The 27,669-nt window shown below is 31.2% G+C and overlaps 1 protein-coding gene across 9 annotated transcripts in view; it reads right to left on the bottom strand.

Moving 5' to 3' along the window:
- Positions 1 to 1,093: 1,093 nt before the first annotated feature.
- The window catches only part of LOC148607433 (serine/threonine-protein kinase TAO1-B-like), a 37,623-nt gene continuing 11,047 nt past the window's right edge, over positions 1,094 to 27,669 (bottom strand). For 4 of the 9 annotated variants that reach the window (XM_088544333.1, XM_088544335.1, XM_088544334.1 and 1 more), the window contains exons 7-20: positions 27,199 to 27,351; positions 24,862 to 25,037; positions 24,227 to 24,415; positions 23,415 to 23,570; positions 22,342 to 22,371; positions 20,469 to 20,522; positions 17,627 to 17,800; positions 16,725 to 16,859; positions 15,603 to 15,731; positions 14,608 to 14,805; positions 12,647 to 12,886; positions 11,564 to 11,776; positions 9,798 to 9,980; positions 1,094 to 9,091 (exon numbers count right to left, since the gene is read on the bottom strand). In XM_088544333.1, coding sequence (XP_088400459.1) covers positions 8,840 to 9,091; positions 9,798 to 9,980; positions 11,564 to 11,776; positions 12,647 to 12,886; positions 14,608 to 14,805; positions 15,603 to 15,731; positions 16,725 to 16,859; positions 17,627 to 17,800; positions 20,469 to 20,522; positions 22,342 to 22,371; positions 23,415 to 23,570; positions 24,227 to 24,415; positions 24,862 to 25,037; positions 27,199 to 27,351 — 2,282 coding nt within the window. In that variant the 3' untranslated portion in view covers positions 1,094 to 8,839. The remainder of the gene's footprint in view (positions 9,092 to 9,797; positions 9,981 to 11,563; positions 11,777 to 12,646; positions 12,887 to 14,607; positions 14,806 to 15,602; positions 15,732 to 16,724; positions 16,860 to 17,626; positions 17,801 to 20,468; positions 20,523 to 22,341; positions 22,372 to 23,414; positions 23,571 to 24,226; positions 24,416 to 24,861; positions 25,038 to 27,198; positions 27,352 to 27,669) is intronic. The other 5 variants (XM_088544338.1, XM_088544337.1, XM_088544340.1 and 2 more) reach the window with 3 other exon arrangements.

Below are 27,669 nucleotides of genomic sequence, written 5' to 3'. Positions count from 1 at the left end.
GGGCTGTTCCATTTAAGGGTATAAGGTACCAGGGGAAGGCATATTGCTGCTCGGACGTTAAACCCCAACAATTAATCAATCAACTTTTTCACCAATGGAGTCACCTATAGAAGTTCTATTGATGTTTTTTATATTAAACTATATTTTGTCAAGAGACCTGAACACCCACCCATATAGAAAAATAAAAGTGCCTTCCCTCCGTCCCTCATTTTTTACAGGAAAAGCCCTAACAAGGCTCTATTGGCAAAGAATGGTGAGTAGACAATTATAGAATTTTGTTTGTTTTATGTTGTTGGTGGGGTAGTCAGTTCATTGGTACTTTTAGCAAGATTTGGGTTCAAGAATCCTGTCTATTATCTAGCATATACTGTATAATACAATAACTGCACCCATAATGATGAGGTGTCAAATGTACTATAGACTGATTAATTAACTGTTGAAAAGGTTGACTGTATGTGGAATAATTCCAAGGGCTATATTTTAACAAGATATAAAATAATCTTTTTTTTTTACTTTTTTCATCATTGCAAATTGAATTATGCAAGTTTTACGTAATTCTCAATGCATGGAAATAAATGTAAAAGTATCTGATTGAATAAATATGCTTTGTTCCTGTGGCTCTTTCAAAAGACATGAATAATTCATCAGACATCACTTGACACTTGTTTATCAGATATACATAGTACAATTGTTCGAAGTTTCATGATGTTGTGACCAACAACTCTCTTTAGCCTGAACACAGATGATCTATATCTAAATAACAAAACCATTCTCAAGGCCCTATCCTTTTAGTAAAAGTGACCTTAACCTTTGACCTAAAAATCAATAGGTGCTTTCCTTGTTATTCACGTTTCCATCAGTGGAAGTTTCATGAAAATCACAAATGGATATTCTATCCATACACAGTGAGGATGTAACAATTAATAACAGACAGATGGAGAACAAGCAGATTTCAATATTATTAGCCTCTAAATTCTGATGAATATTAGTTACTGGGGACAAAAGTATCAGGCATACTAGTGTTCCCTTAGGTCATGACATTTTCATGGATAACACTTCTTTGTCCCATCAAGGCTTTCAATAAAAGGCAAAATTAGTTTATTGTGTATTTATTAATTTCTCATTCTTACTCATTTAAAAATACAGTCATTTCAAAAGTTAATATCTATACTATCAGACAGATCACAATGAAATTGTACAGTACCACAGGTTAATTAATTTAGAACTTATTCATTTGTACATACAAATTTGTAGTGGAGAAACAAAATTAACCACATGATATTTAGACGAAGTTTTAAGAACAGGGTTTTTCTACCACTTGAGTACTGAAAAACATATTAGAATCTTGTATCTAGACATATTCTCAAGTTAGGATTTTGAGTTCACTTTAATTGGAAGGAACAAATGTGAACAGAAATCCTTGACTTGGAACACTGTTATTAGGATGAAATATTCAAAAGAAAACAAAGCACAATAACTAAAACTGTATGTAAAGATACAAGTACTGATTTTTAACATATTTTTATCAATCATGAGTATACATGTACATGTCCTTAAGAATAAATAAAGGAATAAATAACTTTTCTTTACACCAGGATATATGTATTAATAACAGAGTTTGATGTCTTATAAAAGATCACAAACATAAATAGAACCATGCATTTAGAATATATCATTCAACAGATGGGAACCCTGTCCTATATATTAACCTTCTAAAGTCATGTGATGTTTGGGTCTATCACTGCAAGAAACATTTTTTATGTAGGGATTGATACTAGAGTTGGGATACACACAAGGGATTAACTTTATAGAGGGATATGAAGCATACCGCCAAAAAAAAAACAAAAACAAAAAACGTGAAATGAAAATCAAGAAATGCATCAGTTAATTCACGTGTATGTATTATCATTCTATTGATTACATGTAGCTCATTTAAAGAATTAAGGAGGTAGACCTAGAGCAAGGGATACAACTCTTACAAATCATTGGAATGTTTGTATTTACCATTTTACATCAATCTCATGTACGCATCAAAGTAATTGGACTGATTTCATTCTTTTTCAAGAAAAGCTTGAAAGGCTTTGGTGAAATTGAATATGATACAAACCTATCACTGATTTAAAGAGTTATGTCCCTTACCCAAGGACTACATCCTCAATCAAATTTTATACGCTTTGAGTCTCTTACTGTGCAAAAAAACGCTTCGAGTCTCTTACTGTGCAAAAAATGTAATTCATTGGTACAAAATTTTACACCTCAAGTTGGAGTTGAGGAGAATCACCAAAGCAAAAGTCAACTAAAAATTAGACAGTCAAACCAGTATTGCTATCATTCAGAAATATAAACAAAATAACCATTTGGCCTGTATAAAATGCTTGATAAGGTAAGCTAGTAGTTAGAATATACAATACACTCATACAGAGTAACGTAAAAGGTTGCATACAGCAAAATGAAATTTCTACAATGACATTACAGTATGGTACTAGCTAATATGTTTACTGATTTTTAAGGCAAATTGCGGATTCATTTTTTTTATAAGTAAAGTAGTATTACCTCCCATGTGCTGACATCCTGTACTGATAAAAAGAAATAACCATTTTTTAAATTATATGCAAGGTACCTGATAGAAAGAGGTGATAACTTTGCAAAAATGAAAGAACTTCAGGCCTGGCACCATAAAACCATAAAATTGTAAAGTCTGAGAATATTCATATCAGAATCTTAACATTTTATGACATCACAAATAGATCAGAAAATTTTGTTTTCTGTAGTTTTCATGTTTGATGGCACCAAGGCCTATTCACAGCAAGATGGTAAAAATGGAAATGATATGATACCATGTACAAGAATTATCATATAAAAACCAAGGCCATCCCAAATCACTTGAAGCAATAAAGAAAATTACAAGTACATTGTGTTGAGTGATATAAACCAAGATATGTTTGCATAGATTGGGGAGTTAGACCCTTACTTTGGTACCTTATTGTTGGATAGAATTTAAAATTCACATTTTATGCTACTCCATAATCTACAGTTTTGTAACAGAAATTCAGGCATTTTGACTTTCTTTCTCATTGTCTAAGGTATGGTTAACCAATTATTTATAGTTTTTTATCTGTCAAACCTGTTACACAACTGGTCTTTATACAGAATTCTTTCCAATAAAAATTCAATGATAACAGGGTAATATATGAGAAGGGACCAAATCTGAGCATCACAAGTTCAGTGACATATCACCATCCATCCAAAATTCATACATTTTTTTGACTTGCATATAAGAATTTATTTTCTCTTGTTTAAATTTAGAAACCGGGAGAAATAATGAATTAAAACAAAAATTTCCTCCTTGCATAAACAACAAATTACAAAAACACACCTTTCAATTGATAAACAAATAATCTGACAAAGGAAAATATTTAAAGAATTTCCAGCAAGACATTACCTTAAGAGTGAAATGGAAGTATTTAACTACGAACCTGGTTATATCTTTGGTAACTGCTATACTAGTCTAGGTACATTATGTTTTACTTCATTCAAGTATGGCAAAGGTCAGACACTGACTAAGCTAACCAGAAATTTTAGGAACTAGCTCTCCACCAATCAAAATTCCTTTTTGTCACATGACAAATTTAAGTAATTGGTTCTCAGCTAATCAATACTCATTTTTTCACATAACAGGAATAAAGAATTTCATTGGAATTATGGGGAGAAGCAGAATTCTAAGAAGCATACATGGGAATGAGTAATATGGATTAGAACTTTACTGAGGTAGATAGCTTAAAAAGTTGTTCTAAAATACTGTTAATATTCAGTAAGTTTTTATATGTCATGAGATAAGAAAATTTACAATGACAAATTAATCATTAAGTCTGTGTGTAGTTCATTTCATTTAAACAGTATCTGTGTACTAAACATGCATGACAGTCTATCTAAAGGTGAACATCATAATGGATTATGTCGGAGAACTACTTCTCAGTTCCTAAAGAAATTCCAGGTACAAAATGCTGCTATTCCATGACAGAAGTTTCCATGAAGCAGGGATACAAAGAGGCTTTTTTAAAGGACTTTCATCAATGGATTAATACATGGAACTAAGCATTTAATCAGTATATAAACCTATTCAACCATAGCACTCTGAACTGGAACCTTATCACATGAATCGAAGCTTGACAGGTTTTGACATTAGTGGTTATGTCAATGAAATTTAATCTAAAAAAATTAATTAGTAATAAGAAACTCTTGATACTCATAAGCCTGAGAAAATGACAATTTTGTCAAGGGGTAAAAATATTCAACCATGTACACCTAAAGTAAAAATTCCTTTAAAAATCATTCCTTTTTAACATATGAACATTGCTACTAGCGAACAAAGAAAAACCTACCAACTAAAGTGATGGAGTATTCGACAGATGAGGTAAAAAAAGACCTGAAAGATGTTCAAAGGATGGAGTTTTCTGTGAAAAGGACAATTCCATTAACATGGATGGCATTACTAGAAAAAGACTATTCCATAAACATGGATGGGGTAAGTGGAAAAGGACTAGTCCATTAACACAAATGGGGTTACTTGAAATGGACTATTCTATTTATATAAATGGAGTGTTCAAGGACAAGGTTTCTGAGGAAGGACTATTATATGAACATAGATGGATATTCAGAAAGGAGTTTATAGGAAAGGCCTATTCACTGAACATAGATGAGGAAGAAGGAATGCAAGTTTTAATGGTATTCATGGTATCAGCCATGCAAAAATATATTTTGTTCTCAGGGTATTTTAGATCCCTTCACTTTAATGGAATAGCCCAAACTTTAGAAAGATTCTTTCAGCTAGTACTTCACTTTTTCTTGTGATTTAAAAAAGTTCAAAAGGAAGAATGATCAAATGAAATAAAAATCACAAAATTTTAATCTCAGAAATGGTTAAATTTTAACATTTAATTCAAACTTAACATCGCAAAGTTCATTTACACATATTTGGTAGACAAAGAAAGAAAGACCCTACCTTCAAGAAATAGCAGCAAATATTCCTGATTTACAATCTGTTCCTTACAAAAACACTAGTTAATAAATAGATATATCGTTTTTATATGGAAGAAATCCCTTGTAAATGATGAAAATTTAACTCCATACTATAACATCTGCATAATAAATTAGTGCTTTGAAAAATTATTCGTAAGTACAATGGAGAACAATATGAGGTCCAAAAAATGTTTGTTTCTTGTTTCCAATAAGAAAAAATACAAGATCATTTCATTTAAAAACATAAGATAGGAAACATATATTGGTACTTAGCCTTTTGTTATTATATAGCAAGATCTTAACTTTACAGGGAGTAAAAAAATTTGGATATGAATAAAAAAAAACAAAAATTCAAATTCCAAATTCAAATAGAAGAAAATTAAGTCCAATTTGAAGTAAATACTCATTTTTTTCAAATTTTTTACTGACCATTTTTTATAACATACATCATGTCTGTGCAAGTGCTTCAAATACTGCAATTAGAAACCAGGAAACAAACATAGTTCTTTTTGGCCTAACTTTTATTAGAATGAAAAATTAAAAGACAAAACAGAATGCTGAAATCATCCAGATATAACAGATAAACATGGTTAGATACATAACCAATCTAATTAAAATTAAACCTACTAATTGGTCCATTCAGTCACTGCATGTGTCTCCATATTCATAAACAACAAACATAATGTTTTGTCAGTGAAATCTCCCAATTGATTTCGATCAAAATCTCAAATAGGAGGTGCACAATGGGAATATGTAATAAAGATTCTGTTTTAAATTTCATTATAGTCTATTCAATGGTTTAGGAGGAGTAACAGATAAGAGACGGCTACCTAGCAGATGGAAGGAAGGTTTGTTTGTTTGTTGGGGTTTAACGTCTGTGCAGCAATATTTCAGCTATATTTAGACGAGAAGGAAGGAAGGACAAGCATCCTTATAACTATCCTTATTACTATACCTACCATGGTATAATTATGCTTACACCATTACAAAAGCTGAGATCTGATTGGCTGATCAGAAATGTTTTTTAACAGTAAGTGAAATGGAGTATTGCACAATCCCACATACAACGATTGAATGGAATAATAAGTAGGTCTTATTTTAATTAGATGTATACATAACTGTTGTTTTTTTTACAAATAAGTAGCACCAATGCTCATTCTAGTAACTAAAACGTATATATGATATCACACTGTTAAATAGGTCAAAAATATTCTAATAACATACAATCTACATACACCTTGATTATAAGTTATCTTATTTTTATGATTTTAAATTTTTCTACTTGTCGTATCATCATGGCCAAATCTTTAAATTATATATCTTAATTGAAAAAACATGAAATATGTTTTTTGCCTGTGGAATAATTTCATCTTAACATACATTTTTTTGTATTTTCCTTCATGACAATTGGATTTCTGAAACTCTTTATTTTCTTTGAAAAATTCGATTTACCGGTATTTTCTCAGAAAATTTATTCCAGATTTATCATTAAACTCATTAAGTGTCAGTCTATGTAAGAATCAGGCAGTGGGTGAAACATGGCAAGGAAAAAACCCACCATTTTGAAAGTTTAATTTGACTACCATCAGAAACAAGGAAAACAGACAAGATTTTACATATTATGTTGGTAAATTGAGTTACAATTTCTTTGCAATGCACAAAAAGATAAACACTTCATGGAGAGATAACTCCATCAAAAACCTCATTTTCTACCATTCTATAGAAAAATTTCTGAGCAAAGTCAGTAATGAAGAGATCAAATAATGGTCTATTTAAATAGAAAATGTATCCTTGAGTGATGTTACATTGTCAGATAGGTGGGATTTTGACATGCATGTTTCAGATTTTTCACATTTTTCCTGAACCTTACAAATACTTACACTATATTACACAGCTAATAGGAATTAATATGTATGTTATAACTTTTTAGTTACAATAATTAAAACTTGGATTTTCCAGAGTGATGAGAAACAGAATAATCAAACTGCACTGTTGAGAGGGAATACATCATACAGCAGTAACTATACATAACCTGACATCTAGATTTTGTTCATTCAAGGCTTTTAATTCCTAAAATGATTAATACATATCAAATTCTTTTACAAATGTTCTTGATCAAAACTTTTATCACATATTTTGACAAAATTATTGGGTCATCTTCCCTGAAGTGTTATAAAATAAGAACTTTACAACACTACACAGTTCAAAGACCTTTTCTTTCAATTTTTTTCTTTGACCCCAGAAATTCTATATTGATTCTTGGTAATGGAAAGAGCAAAAGCTAGTCTACCATAAGTGATAGTAATCCCTCTGATGTCAAGTGGTGTATATACTGGCAAGAACAATGAATCTGCCTAAATTAAACTGATCAAAAGGTATAGCTGTTTGAACCAGACATATTACATCAATTTTAATCTATTTTTTACCAGTGTCAACTGAAAACCATCTTTGCTAGCCAAGAGTTATGGTCCTGTCCACCTCCCTTTCACCTCTTTGGAACAAGACCATAACCCTCGGCTAGGGAAGGTGACTGAAAACCTACTCTGAGTAAATAATGCAGTTTAAAGTAGGTTTGTTCACACAGGTTTCACAGAAGTATTGAAATGACAACTGTACTTTTCTTCAACAGATATGATATGTCATTTTGATTTGACCACTCCAGGATGTTGTACACTTATTTTTTGGCTTATCTCCCTTTATGACATTAAGTACTATAAATAGTTATTAATCTTAATATAATCATATTTCCTAAGATTCATACAATACAAAATATAATAGTTCATAAATTGGTATATACTTAACAAAATTAAGCATGGTAAAACAGGGAGGGTATTTCTACGGGCAAAGATGGATGAGAGAACACATTTGGAATATGGATTATCAACAACGAAATATACAATAGGCTCAATGTTAAAGCATTCTTAATAAAACATATGCTAATACATGTATAGGAATGCTGTATTGTTTATTCATAAGGGATAATCTATCTTCAGTTTTTCCTATGGTTTAAACTCAAGAGGTCTTGTTTAAAAATAATAACTTTTTTCCTTGTCAAACAAAGCAAACTGTATATAACTGCTGAAATAATGACAGAAATATCATTTTTATTCATTTTTTTTAATAAAAAAACAAACACACAGAAGTAGCTATTCAAATTTTGCAGTTACTTTCAGAAAAAGTTGTTAGTGTAAAAAGAATCGTTAGTTTTGACATAATAAAACATTCTCAATTGTTTTACAAAACTTACGATCAAATTTACACATATCTGACTTGATGTGAAATCAGTTCCTGACAAAGGCTTACAGTATAAGGTTATCAAATCGACTAACTTAAATTCAAGATCATTTATGTTACTGAACAATTAAGTTTTGAGCTTGTCATTTACCCAAGACCTATTCCATACCAAATTTCTAGTAAGAGCTCATTTTGAGCATTTAGAATTTTTCTTCAGGTACAGCCTATCAACAATTAATCCTATACATACAATGAGAACTCTCTGCATCCATCTTTTTCCCTGACAGGGGAAATAACCCAATTAATGAAAGCACTTCATAATAATGAAGAGAGCAAGCTCTCCATTGTAATCACACTTTGTAGTTTCTGCTCTGTACACAGCATCTTTGACTTGGATTATACCAGCACTGAGTAGCGTGGCGATCTCTGTCTGGATGTGTGCTATTAGTAGCACAATTTGAAATCATCCAATTGTTGTGATGCACTATATTTATATTTCTCTACAGGGGAATTCCCAGAGTGTGTTTTTAATAACTGGTGTTCTGAACACCTGAGTAAAAAATAACGACTACAAAAAATGCAGGGGTTAATCCCTAAACGAGGTGGATGTAAATGAACTACTACTGTTACTCTGAGTCAAACTTATCATGCTCCCCCGTAAACTGACTTCATCATCATAATTCTGTGCATTTGTGGATCCCTCCACTACTGCAAGAGCATTCATTCCCAATGCAATTGTCTCGTCATCAAATTCTTCTATTTCTTTCATTTGTCTCTCATTTAATGTTTTCACTGAAGCTGTTTTACTTGCATCCAATTTAGTCCTTTCGCTTTCCATCTTAAAAAAAAAATCATATATGTTATGTTTACATGTATATCAATTGGATTTTTTTTCTTTACCCAATTACTTAGTTAAATACATGTATAAAGAATATGTCATACCCAACTCTAACAGACTTATACATTAATTGCTTATGCTATATGCAAATGTAATGTCCCAGCTACAAATGACAAAATCTTCACTATACCAACCTCCCATTATCAAACAATTTTTTTTTACTTTCTTTCATTTACATCCATTTTACATCTATTTCTTTTTTCCTTCTCTTCTCATAATGTATTAAGTGTGGCTACAATCAAGTGTATTTTTAAAAGCTATTTTGACTATCATTTCATAAATACATGTACATGTACAGTTTCTACAAACTGCTATGAATAATATTTCTCTTGTAAACTAAAATACAATACATGTTCTTCCATAATGCAAGAAAAAACTTGTCTGATTACATTTACCCCACCAACCCCATTTTTTCTGCCTAACCAAAACATTTTATAGATATATTTTTTTTTAAGAAATGCTGCTAAACTATTATTTTTTGTCATTTGAGCATTATTAAGTCAAGTAATCTTCCCTAAGAGTGTCTAAATAAATAGTTTAAAAAATCAAACGATTTTACCGAACTATCTAAACCATTTTTGTGTCAAATTTAACTTTAAACAGACATGTATTTTTTCTTGGCCTAGACTTATTCATTTGCCATTACCCTTTGTTCTATAAGAGCTCTTCGTAGAGAAACTCTTTCTTCCAGCTGTTTTCTTTCCTTGTGATGCTGTGCCTCCATTTGCATTTTAATTTTACTTTGATATGCCATCAAAAGTTCCAACTCCTGCTGCAGTCGTTGTTTCAAATCTTGGGCTTCAGATAACTGGGCATCATCTAATCTCATCTGATGAAAATAGGAAGTATATAAAGCATAAAACATTTTATTATATAGATAGCAGTGGTTTATCAAATGTTCCCTGTGTAAAAAAAAATTTATAATTCACACTGTGAAATAAATTACCAGTATGTAATTTCACACACAGACTTTCTCCTGTCAAAACGTCACAACAAGAATATCAATATGTTGTTCAAAAAATTTTAAATATAAGTTGAAAATAGGAATTAATAAAACCGACTTAATAAACAGAATACACAGCTAAATGTGTTACATATGATAATCATAAGGTGCTCAAATCATATGATAATCATCTGACAGTCATATGATTATCATATGACAATCATGTGATAATCATATAATGCAAACCACAAGATTATGTGTGGCACATTTGCCTGCAAAATCAAGATGTTTTTGTGAATAACCAAGATAAAATTACTCAACAATGCTTGAGCAATTCTTCAGGACTCTTGACAACATTATGCTCAATCATTCTTTTTAATAGAATATTCTATTAATGGTTTACAACTTTCACAAATTCTATCCAATTGTATCGAAGGAATACATTCACTTATATTAATTTTGCAGTTGAAGAAGAATGGAAGACTTATTTTACTGTGAGAAACAATTTTCAAATGTATTACAATTGCCTTATTTGTCTACAAAAATTGGATCTTCGAAGTTCAGTGTTGTAACCCATTGTTATACATGTACTTTTATCTTTGTTAATATTTTTTTCATATTTCTAGAGAATTTTTTATATCTATGTTTTAATCTACTCCTTGAAAACATACTGCACTTATCCAAAATAATAGCAACTCAGCAATAGTCTACAGGATGACTAGTTTTTTTTTTACTCTGTGCTAATTAAAAGTCATACTCTCTCAAATAAACTGTACTCTCATTGAACAGAAAAAAAAATTTAGTTAAATAAACACCATGCAAAGACACATGGCCTTCTCTGACTTACTGCCAATAAATAATAACAACAATACCTAACTTAAAACAAAAAAATCTTAAGATGCCTCCTGTTTTTGTAGGAAGAAATCCAAAACAATATATCTTAAAAAAAAATCTTGAAGAATCTTGCAGAATCAAACATTCTGTTAATTATTTGTGTGAGCTAATTTTAATGCATCATATAATAAAGAAAAAAATCATGGAAACATAAATGGGCAATCCCTGGTAAAACAATGATAAAATGGAGTTTTCATGATTTATAAATGCATCATACAATTAAGAAATGAATCACGAAAACAGAAATGACCAGCCCATGGTAAAACAATGATAAAATGGAGTTTCCATGATTTACTTCAATTCTAATAGGATCAGTTCCTTTATACTTTTGAATAGATGCAGTCTATGTGTTGCATGAAATGTTGGTAATGTTTCATGGCTTCTTAACAGGATATATAGAAAACTCACTCACTCACCATATAGTTAATTCAGATACATGTTCTTCTACAATCAAAGCATTTGAATTACCAAGCTCTACTAAAGCTTTTCAATGATTTCAACTTTCATTTTAATTTAATAATCAACTGATAACAGAGTCAGATTCTGTTTCTCCAACTCTTGAATCCTCTACTTACATTTTGCTGCTGTAACATTTCAGCTATACTGGCCTCGTATTGCTCTCCTAAGATATTCAATTTCCTAACTTGCTCTTCTTTTAATTTTTTTGCTACCGCTTTCTGTTCATTTTTAGGTGTACTTTGTACAATGTGGTCTTTGAGAGCTCTGTATTGTCTTCTTTGAGTCTGAACAGCTTCATGAAACTGTTTTCTAATTAAAACTTCTTTTTGCTGAAAAATTAGTATTGAATTGATTAACACAGTTTAGATTCAAATTAGTACTGGTCCGAGGTCTGGGACTCTCAATTTCTGATGCAGGACCATTGAAATTTCATTTACCTAGGCCATGGACATAATACACTTTAATATTATTGAGGATCAATCTCTTTCTTCTGGTGGACCTATCATTAAGGATGCAAAAAAGTCTAGGCCCTTTCACACTTGAAAGCATATTTGGACCCCTGCACAGAGAATGTTTTGGATAAATATCAAGAAGACAAAAACTTTTAAATCAATCTTTATTACATAAGTCCTTTCTTTATTACATAAGCCCTTTCTTTATTACATACTTTCTTTATAACTCTGTGGGCCATTACTTCATTTCAAAACATCTTTTAAGAGTCAAAATGAAGTCCTTCTTGACAACCTTTTTCCAAAAGAAGGACAATAGGAAAATCCAACAGTGTTTGTTAGTAACAGCCAAAGATACAAAATTAATCATACGAAACACTCCTTTTTCAGGGACAAAGAGTTATATCATGGGACACACTCCTTTTTCAGGGACACAAGAGTTATATCATGGGACAAACTCCTTTTTCAGGGATACAGACTTAAATCATGGGACACACTCCTTTTTCAGGGACATAGAGTTAAATCATGGGACACACCACTTTTCCAGGATTTCAAATCACGTAACCCTAAATAGGATGACAATAAAAAACATAAGGACAGTTTCATTCAATGCGACAAAACCTTCTGCTACCTAAAAATTAACCAAAGACTTTTTAATTTTTGTATGATGCATGGAAGGATAGACACAAAGTCTTATAAAAAATGTCAAAATAATGAACTATTTAACTTAACATATGATAAGTGGCATACCTTCAAACTTCTGGGTTGCTGTTTATGTTCCAGAGCATGTTTCTTCCTAAGATTTGACTCTTCACGACTATTATATTCCTTTTGATTTTCGCGTTCAGTTGCATGCTGTTTTCGTAAGTGCTCATCTCTTAAATTTTGAATGGCTAATAATTGTTTATATTCTAATTCCTGTGTTGATGAATGATGCCGTAATAACGTATTGTGTTGCTTTAACTGTTGCTCTTGTAATTTGGCTAATTCCTGAAATGGAACAAAAATCATCCATGATCCCTTAAAAAAAAATAGGCCCAGACAATATGATGCACCTGATGTTGTGCTAGCCCCTACATGTATCTGAATTTAACAGCACATGGTTTTCTTCGCATCTCAAATTTTAAGTATAAAAACATTGAAAGTTATTTTGATGCTGTGTTAACAAGAAGTACAATTTCTTAACTATTTTCAACCATTATGGAGATGTACTGTTTATTGACTTTCATTTGTGATCATTTAAGCCACTTATGTAATGTCACCATCCAAACACTAACACATGTAAATAAAATGATTGTGAAAAATGTTTGATAACTGTTCAGAATAGTAATTAGTAACTCACCACTTCGACCAGTTAAAGGAATTTTCCTACTTGCATGTACATTCTTTTAAGTGGACAAATTTCATTAACGCAAAATTGAACTGCCCTTAAAATATCTATTCAATTTTTTTTTATTTTCATGCATATTAATACATGTAGCTTCAAAAACCCCATGTCGCAAATATTCGACCAATTTTTTGGGGGGTTTCTACTTCAATCAGATGTTACAAATTAAAAACAGCAGAATCGTCTGATGAATTTTTGTCATGAAGTAACAAAAAATATCAGCTGACTTCATACTCCCCTGAATTTAAAATAAACATGCACAATTTGACTAATTACAATTCATTACTACAAAACCAAAGGTGCATGAAAAAAATCTTTGACCTTTGTATAGAAATAGAAATCAATGTGAGTTATTGTAATAAAAGCAAGATACTTGAAAGCCATTTTTTCATTAAAAAAAAACCCTGTTTATTATCTGATTTCCTTTCCTGGTGCACCGCTCTTTGAATCTTTAGTATCTATAAATATCTTTTCTGAGTCAAAACCTTAAGTGATGAAGATAAATAACAACCTAGGTCTAAGAATGTTTTAAGTAAAGCCAATATATTACTAAGTTGCTAATTTGCTTTTGTTACTTTGTATGTATGATTTTAGTTACTTTATGTTCTTTGTTGTGTATGTCTGTTTTCCATGTCTGGTCTTTGTCCCTGGATTGCATTCTTTTGATTACTGCTTTAACCTTGGTTCCCTTGATTACTCTTTAATCAGAACATATACCCCATCTATATAAAGCTACAAACCAAATTTGAAATCAATCCATCTATAGGAAGCCAATAGAATTGCATGGAATGGAATGATGGATGGAATGACAGACAGACAAGGTGATTTCAATATACATTGTACCACCTACTTGTTGAGTGCGAGTATAATAGTTCTCTTCAGTGAAACTATTTTTTTATTGCCCAAGCCAAATCTTAATAATTGTAAGCACAATACTTCGTAGGCAAATTTAAAATATGGTACTTTCTACATATTTGACATTTGACTTTTGAATCAGTAATTTTTGAATTCAGTCTGACTGGAAATGGGAAAAATTACCATGCACACATGCAGCAATAATTAAACTTGTTAAAAGGGCTGACACATAGAGTTTACTAGTCTTCTCTCATATTGATAACTGAGATAATGAACAAAATGGTTTAAGACAGCAATTTTTGTTTTCATTTCAAAAGTTAAATGTCATGTAATTTGTAACTGATCATAAGCTTACGAGTTTATTCATCACCTAACAGGTTACACCTGCCGCTTATCATTATTAACAACTGTTAATAACAGTTAAGACAGGCTTCCAGAATTTCATGGTACTTTCATTCAAAATACTAACCTCTTGTAACTGTTCTTTTTCTAAAGAGTGATACTGCACTAATTTTCGTCGTCTAAATTTACGGATTTCAAAATCAATAGAGTCTTTATGTTGTTTTTCTAATCTTATTTCAGCCTCTTTTTGACGAGTCATTAAACGGTCTTTGTGTAATTTGAGAGCATCGTCCCGTTCTTTCTTTGGTGTTCCACTATCAATCTCCTGAAATAAACAAATCATTAGAAAAACAATGAGTCAGAAGAACACAGCTTACCTGACTATTTCCACGTTAACCAGTTTACCATGTTACTTCTTCAAAGGGAGGGAAGCGGATGTTCAACCCAGACAGTGTTCTAGGATTTTTCAGAAGTTGAGGTTTCCTCGGGAAAAATCCATATAATATCAACTTTCCCACAGTCAATGACTGCTTTCCTAACAAAACAAATCCTTACAGCATATGAAGTTTTCAACTTGCCACAGGAAAGTGTAACTAAGTACCTAACGTTCCCTGACCCAAATTTCACTTGCCCTGGGTAACGGGAAATAGGAATCCTAGAACACTGCCAGACTGAAACCTGACATACAATTCATCTCATCATGTAAAAGTTGCAAACCATATGTTAATTAATCCATAGAGTTAGCAGTTAAAAAATTGCTGAAAAGATGTGGAATGATTATGGTTTTACCTATTATGGCAGATGTTTCATGCATTTCACATCGACAACATTTGACCAATCAAAAAGACTCTGGTTTGTACTAGTCTGACAAGTCCATAAGTAGGTATGGCACCCCACTCGGACACATTATTTGGATTCAGAGCCAAACAGCCATCACTCTATCTCCTACATGCTGTGCATTTGATGTAAATACTACCCAAATTTAAAGTCTTTGAAGTGGCTTAGTTGGGAATCCAGCCTCACACACCAGCAAAAGAACTCGGACATAAACACAAACAGCAGTTCAATTTTTCCCCTTCAAAATCTACCCCTGAGGATGTATAATCATAACCTATAATTTACTTTTTTCATTTGTTCTTTGGTGAGCTTGTATTCCTTTTTCTGATTAGCTCCAAATGACTTTTTTTCTGTTTCTTGTGTTTGGGTAATCTGTCTTATAAGTTTCTTCTCCAAGGCCTGGTTTGTCTTTTGCTATTGATAAAAAGAGAAAAAATAATAAGTAATGAAGATAATAATAAAAATGTGTAAAAAAATAATAAGCTACACAAGTTGGAAAAAAAATTATAATTTTGGTACTTTCAAGTTCTGTAATGCTTGGACAACTACTGTAAAATTAAATATTCTTTGCAGATATTTTGATTCCACTTTTGAAGATCACAGTGAATAGATGAATTCATCTCTTTTTTTTTGGACAAGTGAAGATAAGGAACTCTGACATGTCACATAAATACAAGTTTTTTAACATTTCTTTGTGTGAATATTCGAAAAAAAACACCTGGTTTAAAGTCATTATACATCGACAATAAAATTTTCTTGTAACATACAGTGATAGGGATTCTAGGGTGCCATTTATCACATTCCAGCTGAAATGTCCCATAAAAATTAGAATTTTTAATGGTGTTAAAGAATGGCCCATTGAAATGAAGATCATCTAAAAGGACCAATTCTCAATTTTTTGATCCCAATCCCAAACATATTAAAAGCAAAAATTGTAATAAAATTTTTAGATAGATTTCTGTTGGGAAATAAACAACAGCAAGGCAAACAACCGTTTCCTGATACAGGGATGTGACATATAAAATAAAGGCCAAGGAAGGTCTTGTAAAATTTTCATTTTGATTATGTTGTGGGGAAAGTTGATTTCTTTCCTGGCCATAACTCCTCGAAGAAAGAAGGTGATTTTTCAAATTCTAGAGCATTGCACTGATATGAACTATTTTTCCTCTCACAAAATTTGCAGATCTAGATATGCAAACACTTCAAAATAGTGAACAAGTAGACACAATAAAGCATATGGTAGTCCTGCGTAAAAGATTTTGTTTTCTAGTTCTAGAAAATCACAAAGTTTGTTTTAACCTGCAATATAAGACGTAATACATGACTGATTGATTGTTGAGATTTAACGCCCGAGCAGCAATATCTCAGCTATATTCAAGCGATCAGACATAATACAATTGCACACACCTTTTTATCTAGGTCTTGAAGTTGTTTTTTCTTGATTTTTTCTAACTCTACAGTCAACTGTTGAGTGAGATTATCAAATTCCCTGTTTAACTTCTGGTTGTGCTCCTCCATTTCCTGTTTATATTTACCCTCAAGCTGAAAAAAATAGTATGACATATTATATTGTACATATTAATATACAGAAAAACTAAAATTGAACTACTAAGCTGGGTGATTCAAATAGATTTAACCATCAAGGCAATTAAACACTGAATTTAGTATCTATTCCAAACCAATTACATAATTAGCACTTAGTCAGACTTGTCTGGTATAATTTATATAACAAATTATTTACCAGTGTTTTCAGTATTATAAGATTTGAAAGAGGTAAAGCAGTGAGGCTTAATTTCCTGTATTGCAGTTAATAGAACTCATTTAAGTGCTAGATTTGGCTTCCTAATTCATTATTTTTGTTTCAGGTACTTCATGTCTACAATTTATTTATGGATAAGAACTTCTTATGCATTTATTCTAATGCTGCTGATGAGAGGTTACTCCTTGAAACATGTGTATAGTATACTAGGATTTGCAATATTAACATGAGTGGTATTTTTGTATCTATGAGTTCAAAAAAGGAGGGTCTGAGGTCCATAATCAATCCTACATACTTCCAAACTTATATTACTTAGGAGTGAGGCTTCAATTTCACAAAAAGTCGTAAGAGTAAAATTGATCGTAAGTTATGACGTAACAATGCTATTTTCTTTTATGACGTCATTATTTACAACTTTTTGTGAAATTGATTTCTGGACCTACAACCATTTATACAAATGCCTTATATAGGACTTTCAATTACTGGTTAGACATTATTCTCTAAATCTCAACTAGTTCTGGGACTTTCAAACTTCAGCATTATCCCTTACCCCAAGGAGCTGTTTCTGATGTTGCTTCCGTAACCGTTTGTAACCAGCAAACTGTTCGCGCAACTCATTGGACACCTCATGGTCCTTAATCTGTTTAGTGACTATAGAAGTGGTTCGGATAGTGGCAAAATTATTAGCACCAGGCTCTAGACTTCTATTACTTGTGTTCGTCATCTGTAATAAACAAAAAAAAAATTATCATTTAATTCAAATTATAAGAGTGAACAAGTGAATAATTGGATACAGTTCTTTTCCCATCTTAAACAAGGTTTTTTTTTATAACCTTTAACCCTTCTGATACATGTCCAAACTTAAACATTACAGGCTTTATTATTTTCCTTTTCCTACTTTTTTCTTACATTTTGAACTCCAAGAGAAAATACAAAAATAAACAAAACAAACAAAATGCTTAACTGAGCACAGTTTGATACAACCACAAAATTCAAACCATGAACAGTTTAGGCAAGTATGGACACACTATCCAAGTGCTATACAACTGTGAATTTTGATTTCAATTAAATATTTGACATTGGATAAGAATTTGACCAGAATCAAGTGGTTCCTTTATGGCCCCTTATTCATAAATGGTTCTAATCACAAACCCTACAATCAATCCCAGCCTTCCTATAGAGGTGTGGCACTAGTAGTAAAATTTCATAAAAATTCATTCACTTAGTCAAATTATTGTCCTGATATCATGAAAAAGTTCATTATGGCCCCTTGTTTCTGCAAGGTTCAAGTCATAACCTTCTTAATCAATCCAAGCCTTTTTTATGTAGAATGTTACCTTGTGGTACAAATTTAAAGAGATCCATTCACTTATGATCAAGTTATTGTCCAGATACTATGAAAATGCTTGTTTTTGACCTGTTTACCCCCTTATTCAACATCACTAATCAGTTCAAGTGACAACTCAAAAATAAATTCCTTCCCTCCTTTTGTGGTATGCCAACATGCTATATAATTTCATGAAGATCTACACATTTACTCAAGTTATTGTCTGGAAACCAAATTGTACATGGAGACCAGACGACAATGACAAGGACAGCATGATACCATTATAAGACAGCATATGTTTTCCAGTTGTATTATAAAACAAAACAAAAACAGTCCATGTTTTATCAAATTTTCAAGAAAAGCAACAAGTTTTTAATTAATTTCCAAGAGTTTTGAATAAAAAAATGTGACACCAGGTCAATATTTAATGTTTAGTCTCTGGTTGTTAAAACTACTTAAAAATAGCATTATACACCGATTGTTTTTTGTTTTTTGTACAAGTCCACTGCAGAAAAAAATACAACATACTAAATTAAGTGCCCTAAATTTTTTGTAAGCTTTGAAATACTACTTGTGCATGTTTATAGATAAAACATTCAATAATATGATAATCACTGTCTGCCATGCACACTAAACCTATTAAAAGGTCAAATCATGATTGATCATAATTTCAAAAGCTATTACAATTTCAAAAGCTTTTTAAAGTTGCCAGAAATCACTAATGCCATACATTTTTAATATTGCTAATATATTTCAAAAGACTCTAAAAAAGATGGAGGGATCTTCCAAAGTTGCTGAAAAAAAAAAAATGAAAACAATTCCAAATTTCTTGTGCCATTCATGTATAAATTGGAACGACTAGCCTATTGTCCTCTCCTATGTTCCTGTGGTAAAGTCACACGATTCTGACTCAATTTGTCAAATCAATATAATCTGGTAAAAAGATGAACAAAATTATCTTCCCAAATAAACAAACAAATGAAAAAGTTTTCGTATTGCTATGAGGGTATCAAAAGAAACATTTGCATGGTTATATTTTCTTTTACCATATTTTGGTGTGTATAGTGCGCAGTGCAGTTTTGAACGTCTAAACGTGTGAAAAAAAGTTTGGTTTTTTTTTTAGACTTAGGTTGCAGTAAAATTTTGTAAGACACAAAAATCGATATTTTGCACTTGATTGGTCAATTTATTTACCTTGATACAGTTTTTCCTATAAAAATGTGAAGGAAAGAAACTTATATGCAGACTAAAACATCATGTAAACATCAGTAGCTACATAAATTGGATAATTTTAATTTCGAAGCATGATAAAATTGACACTGGATGTATGAAATGGCTTACAAAACAAAATCGAAAGTCTGGAATTTTGGACATTTCAGGTTTTGGTTGTAACTAAAATTTCACACTTTTTCATTTAAAAACATACTTTTAAGAAAGAAAATTGTAAGACACAATCAAAATAAGCAACAAAATAATCATTTTCAGAAGTAAAAACATAAGATAAGGAGGGTTTGACAAAAAAAGGAATTCGTTACTTTTTGGTTTTTAGTTGTTTCATATTAATTTCTAACCATGCTTTATAAGAAGGAAATATTGTACAACCTTTGTTTGAAATATGTTATTAAGTCATTTGAACATGATTTGAAGAAAATATCACTAAAAATTTAATACTTAAAGATGTATTTGATGATTGGATAAAATCTCTGTCAGTAACATTTCACTTCCAGTTTGTTTGTTTACATTACACAATGTCTTTTCACGTACCGAAATCTTTAATTCGTGGTCAATTCTCGTGTACTGGTAAATAATCCGCACCCCCATGTTCTGGAAATGATTTGTATGTAAAAATGTGCTCATAATACACACCAAAATACAGTAATATATCTTTCAAGAAAGTGATTTCTGACAACTGCCTTTCAAAAATTCCCATTAAAAAACTTGTTTTTTCATCACAAGTCATGATACTGCATGTTATCTGCAAAAAAATATTTTTTAAACAAATAATACATGTATTGAACAATGCATTTATACATGCAGTGTTGCTGTACACACCATGCTGATATACCTTTTGTGTGTGTATATGTTCTACATTGTAAGAACCTCGTGGATTCGACCAACCCTTGTATAAAGGTAAGAAAAAAGGTTATTTAGAGTTAAGGTCAATATATAGGTCCAGATGCCATGAAGGTGAAATTTTGTAGTTTGAAAAAGAAGAGTTTTTCAAACTAAGAAAATTGTCTGCATGTAACACCCAGATTGAATTCTTATGGAAACCTTTCAGAATGAACTTTGTTATTATATTTAACAGCTTAAATATGTATAGGCCAAACCAATCAATAACTGCTATAATATTTATGCACTAGAAAGGTTTCCTTGTAAAATCCTAATGTCAGTTCTTTAATCTTGACACTGAAGTAATTTTACTTCTAGAAGCAAGATACCAAATCAATTTTTACAGCACATACAATGATAATGTTTGTGGGATTGAGGTGGTCTACCTTGAATTAAATGAAAACACATGATGAACTGTCTTCGTTTGTTCTGTAACATTGATTATTTATCAATTTATTTTTATTCTATGTATAAAAATCTATATCTGATCAAAATTTAAAAATTCCTAAACTGTCCTAAGGAAGTATTTCTGGCAATGGTCATTCAATCACAGGAAGACTAACTCTATCCAGTGAATATCATCATTATATGAGCTGAAAATTTGTTTGATTATACTACACAAAAATTGTATTACTTTTTAAATAATAATTCACAAGAACTAAAGAACTGACCCTTTTATATAGTACTGAAAATTTTAGAAAAATGCACTTCTGCAAATCTATACCAAACATGAACTCCCAAAGTTAGTAAATGAAGACTAACTTGAAATTATATGATTTTAATAACTTTACCATAAGATAAGGATGAGAAAAATAAAATAGACGATTTTGTTAAACGTTAGGATTGAGATATGGTACACATTTACAGATAGTAGAGCTGATATACAGAAGAATAGTAAATGATTGCTAGTTAGGTGACAATACCAAAAATACCACATGGTAGGTCTAAAATTTGGGGATTTTGAAGTAAAAAAAGCATAGGAAAAATTTTGACATATACTTAATGATGCACAAGGTACTTATGGCCAGAATAAATATTTTTTGCAGAATTAATTTTGGTGTTTACTTGTTACAAGGTACCATAACAGTTCCCTTGCTTAAGTATAAGTCTTTATAAAAATCAGAAAGGAGGTGATTCATGCATATCAAAAATCCACCTATTTCAGTTTTATTTCTTGTTCAGAAACAGTTATAGATCACATAACCAGTCTTAGATTTTCATTTGGTGGTTGTGCTTCTGAGATGAAATTTATATAGATTGTACATGAAATTAGCACTTTGCAAGAGTTGTAGTTCTTGATTTGGTTTGATTTGGTTGATTTTAGTGGAAGGTTAAAGTGTAGTTTTCACAAAAGCACAGATCTAAATACAAAAAGGACTATTATCACATGAAAATATAGCATATGTAGACCAAAAAAGCAGCGTCTGATCAATAGGTTTTTCTACACCATGAATCACTTTACCATAGGCAGTGTCTGAACTTTAGATGGACAGGTACTTAAACTTTTATACAGTAAAACATGTGTCAACTTTATCCAGTATATACCAAAATTCTGCATAAATTATTTATGTTTTTTCCCTGCATATCTGACACTTCCAATGCATTTTTGTTCTGTGTAAATTGAACACCTGCAAGTTGAACTAATATTGCAGCCAAAAGGTTCTGATTCAACAGATTGTACTGTAAATAACTTTTTACTTTAAAGTCATAACAAATAAAGTAAGTACTTGGACAAATGTGTGCATTTCCTGTAATATCACATAACTAGCAATCTACATATTAATGTTAGCATATGTCTTAATACCCATGCTGTATTAAAAAAGTACCTTGGTACGTCCTGGGAAATTTGACTGGAACTGGTCAACAGAGAAAAAGCTTATGTTTTTGATTTCCAAAATCAATAATCTTTTTAAACCACCACAGGATTTGTTTCATATTTACATGAAATGGATTTTTGTCAGATATCAGAGCCAAATGGCATAACTATAGAGTAACTAGCCAGACCATCAAAAAACTACAGCCTATGTAAACACATAATTTTCAAAAAAAAGTTTTTTTACACTATTTTGATTTGAACTGAAAAGATTAAGGAAAATAATCACTATTGATCTAATTTTTATAGGAAATAATAAAATTGAAACAAAGTTTACAGAATAAATGATATTTGTAAATGTTAATTTCACAAAGTTGGTAACAAGCTGACAAGACACTATTGGGAAGTAAATTTAACATTGTTACAGAAAACTTTTAATAAGACACACTATGTTGTTAGCATGCCAATACTTTTACTTTAAAATGTGATTTTTTTTATTTCATGCTAGTTGGGAGGCATTTCAGGTGATGTAAGACATAAATTACCATGTTTCAAAGTTTATTTTGAGTCAGTGGAAAATGTTACCCATTATAGTTCTGTTCTCTGATTACAAAACCCTAAACCCATCATTCTTAAGCATCTGTTCACATGAATGTAATAAAAGCAGAAAACAATAAAGCAGTACCGAATTCACATTTTTTTTTCTTCAGTAAAAATGGCTAAAATCATTTGAATGCGAACTGAACAAATAAGCAGTTGTCATTAAAATGTGCCATAAAAACATAGATCATAGATTGAAATGCATTTAAGTAAGATAACTAAGACTAAAACTTAAAGAAAAAGGAAAAAAGTAGTGATAATATATACATGTACATAACTTAAATAAGAAGGCATACATATTTTAGCTGAACTCTGACCCCTACCCTGTACCACTAAATGAACATTTAACAGAAAACTAAAAGAATTACTCTTTGAAAATCCATCTTTAACCATGACTATAAAAGATGAGAGATGAGAGGACCTTCTGAAGAAAGCTAACCAATCTACAATAACCAAAAAAGGATTTACATAAGCATCAACACTTACACTTCTCTCCCGATTAAAGTTAATCTTGACTTCATCGTTGACGGCACTTTGAATGCTATTTTGACTACTGCTTTTACTACTCATGCTAATGGACTGTGAACTCTGTTGACTAGCTATACTACTGGATTTACTTGCATGGTCTAAGTTATCACCATCCTGTAAATAAATATTCAGTTATAAAAAAAAACAGCATGCATAGATATCAAAAGAATCAATATGGTGTGGCACATTTTTAATTAAAACCCTTTTAATTAACTGCAAATATAATAACTGCTTTTATGGATGCTTAATACCATGCAGTATGTACGAATGAACAAATTAATGTTGATACAACAGCCTTTAGTCGCTTATCAAACCAAATAGTCAAGAACTGAATTGCAGTTTGTTCCATGATTTACAATAAATCATATGTATGTGCCCGATTTGTTAATTGAATAAGATGAATTAAACAAGTAAAAACATAATTTAAAGTACTGTATCACTAAGATGAGTCAATATTTTTTTCTTTCTGGGATACTTTATTACAACATGTACTTAAGGCAGTGTCACATAACCAGACTAAAATAGTACTAGTATCATGTATGGGGGAAATCATTACAAAAGGATGAGATACATGTATGAAGAACAAAAAGGAAGTGGAAAATGGGCAAAAATGAAAGTAAATAAACAGTAAAATAAAAAAATATGGATTTGCACAAGCAGAAACCCACTGATCCACACAAGAAAAAAAACACATCTATGCATCAATATTTCCTCAATATTTTCCTAGTCTATCAACTTTCAAAATTTTCATTACACAGAATGGTTAATACCTGTGATGAATCATCCTCTGTGATATCGGTACGACCATTAGCACCATTCTCTCCATCCATAACATCAACCATCAGTAACTTCTTCATACGCCTGTACTGAAGGTTGTCAAGTTCCCGAACAGCGTCCTTCGTTCTCTGTATCAAGTCTAATATCACATTGGCTGGTCTAGTTTTGTTAATGAAAGACCCCTAAAAAAGTATAATTTCTTTTAAAGATGGTACTGGTAGTTTATCAATCTCTTAATTTCTCTTCAAGTACAGGAAATTTCAACATTTATCAAACTTCAATGCAGATTTTTGAGTTTCCTTTAAATGGTATTAGTAATATTTATTTTTTGAATTTCTACAAATACAGAAAGTATTGAACACTTTACTGCAAATGGAAAGAAAAGTAAGTTTTTGCTAATTAATTAAACTTCATTAGAAATTCAAACATTTTGTTCAGATACAAAGAGTGAGTTGTTTCATAAACGGTATCAATTAAGTTACACAGAGTTTTTAGCCGACATACAATTTTCCAGAAAAAGCTGAGTTTTTACCCGACATACAATTTTCCAGAAAAGGCAAACTACATGCATAAAAGCATAATAATGTGACAACATTTTCTTCCACTTCTTATTAAACATATAACTTACTGATAAAAGATTGGAAGCTGCTGGTCTGTCAAAAGGACTTTTTGAAAGACAAGATTCGACAAAGAGACGGAATTCTTCTGACCAATCACCACCAGCCAGGGTTGGTGGGTCATTCTGAGCAATGTGGTATAGGGCACTCATTGCATTCATGTTGAAAAGTGGAGGTTTTCTTTCAGCTGCAAAATGAAGAATACTGCAATGTATTTCATATGGAAATATGTTCATACCCCCACACATACAGGAAGTTGATATCGGAAAGCAAACTAAAATGTTTCCAACATATGCCCTATCTATTTAAAGCCACAAACCAAATAAGTTGGTTCTGTAAGAGCAAAATTTGGCCCATAAAAACAAAGTTTACATGAAGAAAATTTTATGTTGTTTCTCCAGCTCTTTAATGTGTTTTATAGTTGATTTGATTGGTTTATGGTTATAATTTGAACATATATGGTCAAATTTGCCTTTCAAATTGGGTGAGATTGGGAAAATCTGTTAAATAGGTTGGAAAACACAAAATTTTGTGCAGTTTTTCACTCTTTTAACAATGCCACATGCATGTTGACTCTCATGCTTCATATATTTTGTGTATAATTGTCGGTTACAACTCGTGTAAAAATATCTTGAGTCAACATATGTGTGGCCACTTCCGTTCCACACAAAAACCATCTTAAAAACTGTGAAATGTTAAAAGTTCAAGGTTTTTTAAAAAGTTACATAAATGCATACTGTTATTTCTTTAACAATATCATAAATCTCATCAAAAACATCTTATATTCAGCGTTTGCTACCATTTTACTATACTACTACTACTATTACTACTACTACCTAGAAATCAGCTTTAATCAAATTTTCAAAAATGCCCGAATTATGAGGTCAAAAGGGGTCCTTACCGAACTTTCTCCTTTGAAATATATCATCCAATGGGAGCTGAGATTTTTATGACAAATATATTCCCTAACATTCCACATAGCTAAAAATGGAAAAGTCCCACAAACAGGAAGTTTATATTGGACTGCATCAAGAATTGCTTCCAACATATGCCCCATCTATATGAAGCCACATACAAAATCTGAAATCAATCCACCCATTGGGAGACAAGATAATTGCAACGAAATTCAGACAGATGGAATGAATGTCAGACAAGTTGATTCCAATATACCACTCACTCTTAATTGCGGTACATGTATTTTTAAGTCCTAGTTTTCATATCTTATAAGGATTTTGTATTTTACATGAAATCAGTCTCATATTAAACAGGACTTAAAGAAGCCAACTAAAACACAGAGAGATAAATGTACAAAAAGAGTTATATTCTCAAACACATACTTTTAAATGCATTCAATGCAAATAAAATGTGAATTCAAATACAAACATGTGATACCTGACCTGAATTTAAACTTTTATGTGCATTTATCATACATGATAAACAATCATTGATTGTTCTGTTCTACAATTTGTTATTTGCCTTTTTCTATAAATCAACAGCTGTGTTTAAGTCTATTTCCCTGTTTTGACATTTGAACTCTGAACTTAAATAAGTATAAAATCAATTTAACATAAAGGAAAGCTTCCAATACCAATTCCTAAACAACCATACTACAAATATATTCTGTAATTGGTTTAAGTATTTTTGAGTTATTGAATGATGTATGGAAAGAAGTACACAAAGAAGGTACTGACTACAAAATAAAGCGACAAAAAAAAAAGAAGAGGTTACTTCTCAACATGCTAGGAAAAAAAAATTCTCAATAATAGGTGTAGATCTTCAATACATACATTAATAGTACAATACTTTTTTTTAAGAAAGGCATAAAAAATTTTTTTTTTAAAGTCATGGTTCCTGCTACCAGCAAGAAAAAATGGGCAGGTAGGTAGGGAAATTATTTTATTTTTCAAAAACACTTTACACTAACTAAATGGCATAACAATCTAGACTAACAGTGCTTGGGCCAAAATGGCCATAAAATGTTTTGGGTAGGCACAAAAAAACTAGAGTAGGTAGGGTAGCAGGAAACAGACATATTATTTTTTGCTTAACAGATTATACACAGAAGGTGTGTCCTAAGTACAATGGATTGAAGATGTGAATTAGCTACTAGACCTGCTTTCACCTTTGTTGATGCAAGTAAAAACTGTAGTATACCAACTAGTATAAAAAAAAAACTGTAGTATACCACCTACTATAAAAAAAACTGTAGTATACCACCTAGTATAAAAAAACTGTAGTATACCACCTAGTATAAAAAAAACTGTAGTATACCACCTAGTATAAAAAACTGTATTATACAATAAATAAGTCTATCAAACTACAGGTGTAAAAAAAACTACTGTCCTTACCTAATTCAATACAAGTGATACCCATGGACCATATATCAGCTTTTCCATCATACTGGCCTTCGTCCATGGCAAGAATGACTTCAGGGGCCATCCAATAGGGTGTACCCACAAATGAGTTGGCAGGACATACAATTGATGCTGATCCAAAATCAGCTGAAAGTAGAAAATTGATCTCATTTCAAAACTCATTTTTTTAATTGAGAAATCTTGTATCATGTTTTTAAGTAATTAAGTAGCAGTCTTTGTAAGAATCATGCAAAATCTGAAAAATGTGATATACCCCAAAAAAGGCTACATATTTTTATTTTTGTAATTAAGTTGTTCTATGGGTCTATACTATCAAATGTGTAATTATTCATTCAAATCTGCCTGCTCTTAGGAGATAATCTGCATTGAAAATCCAGATTCTATTGTATTTGAGTGCCATTTACAGAGTTATCTCCCTTAATTTTTAAATCTACAGTGCATTCT

This window comes from Perna viridis, chromosome 9 (genome assembly GCF_037379345.1).
Source record: "Perna viridis isolate PV_CMFRI_1.1 ecotype Kerala chromosome 9, ASM3737934v1, whole genome shotgun sequence".
In the NCBI taxonomy this organism is placed as follows: Eukaryota; Metazoa; Mollusca; class Bivalvia; order Mytilida; family Mytilidae; genus Perna; species Perna viridis.
The sequence above is the reverse complement of the archived record's forward strand: the minus strand, read 5'-3'. Positions and strand labels throughout refer to the sequence as shown.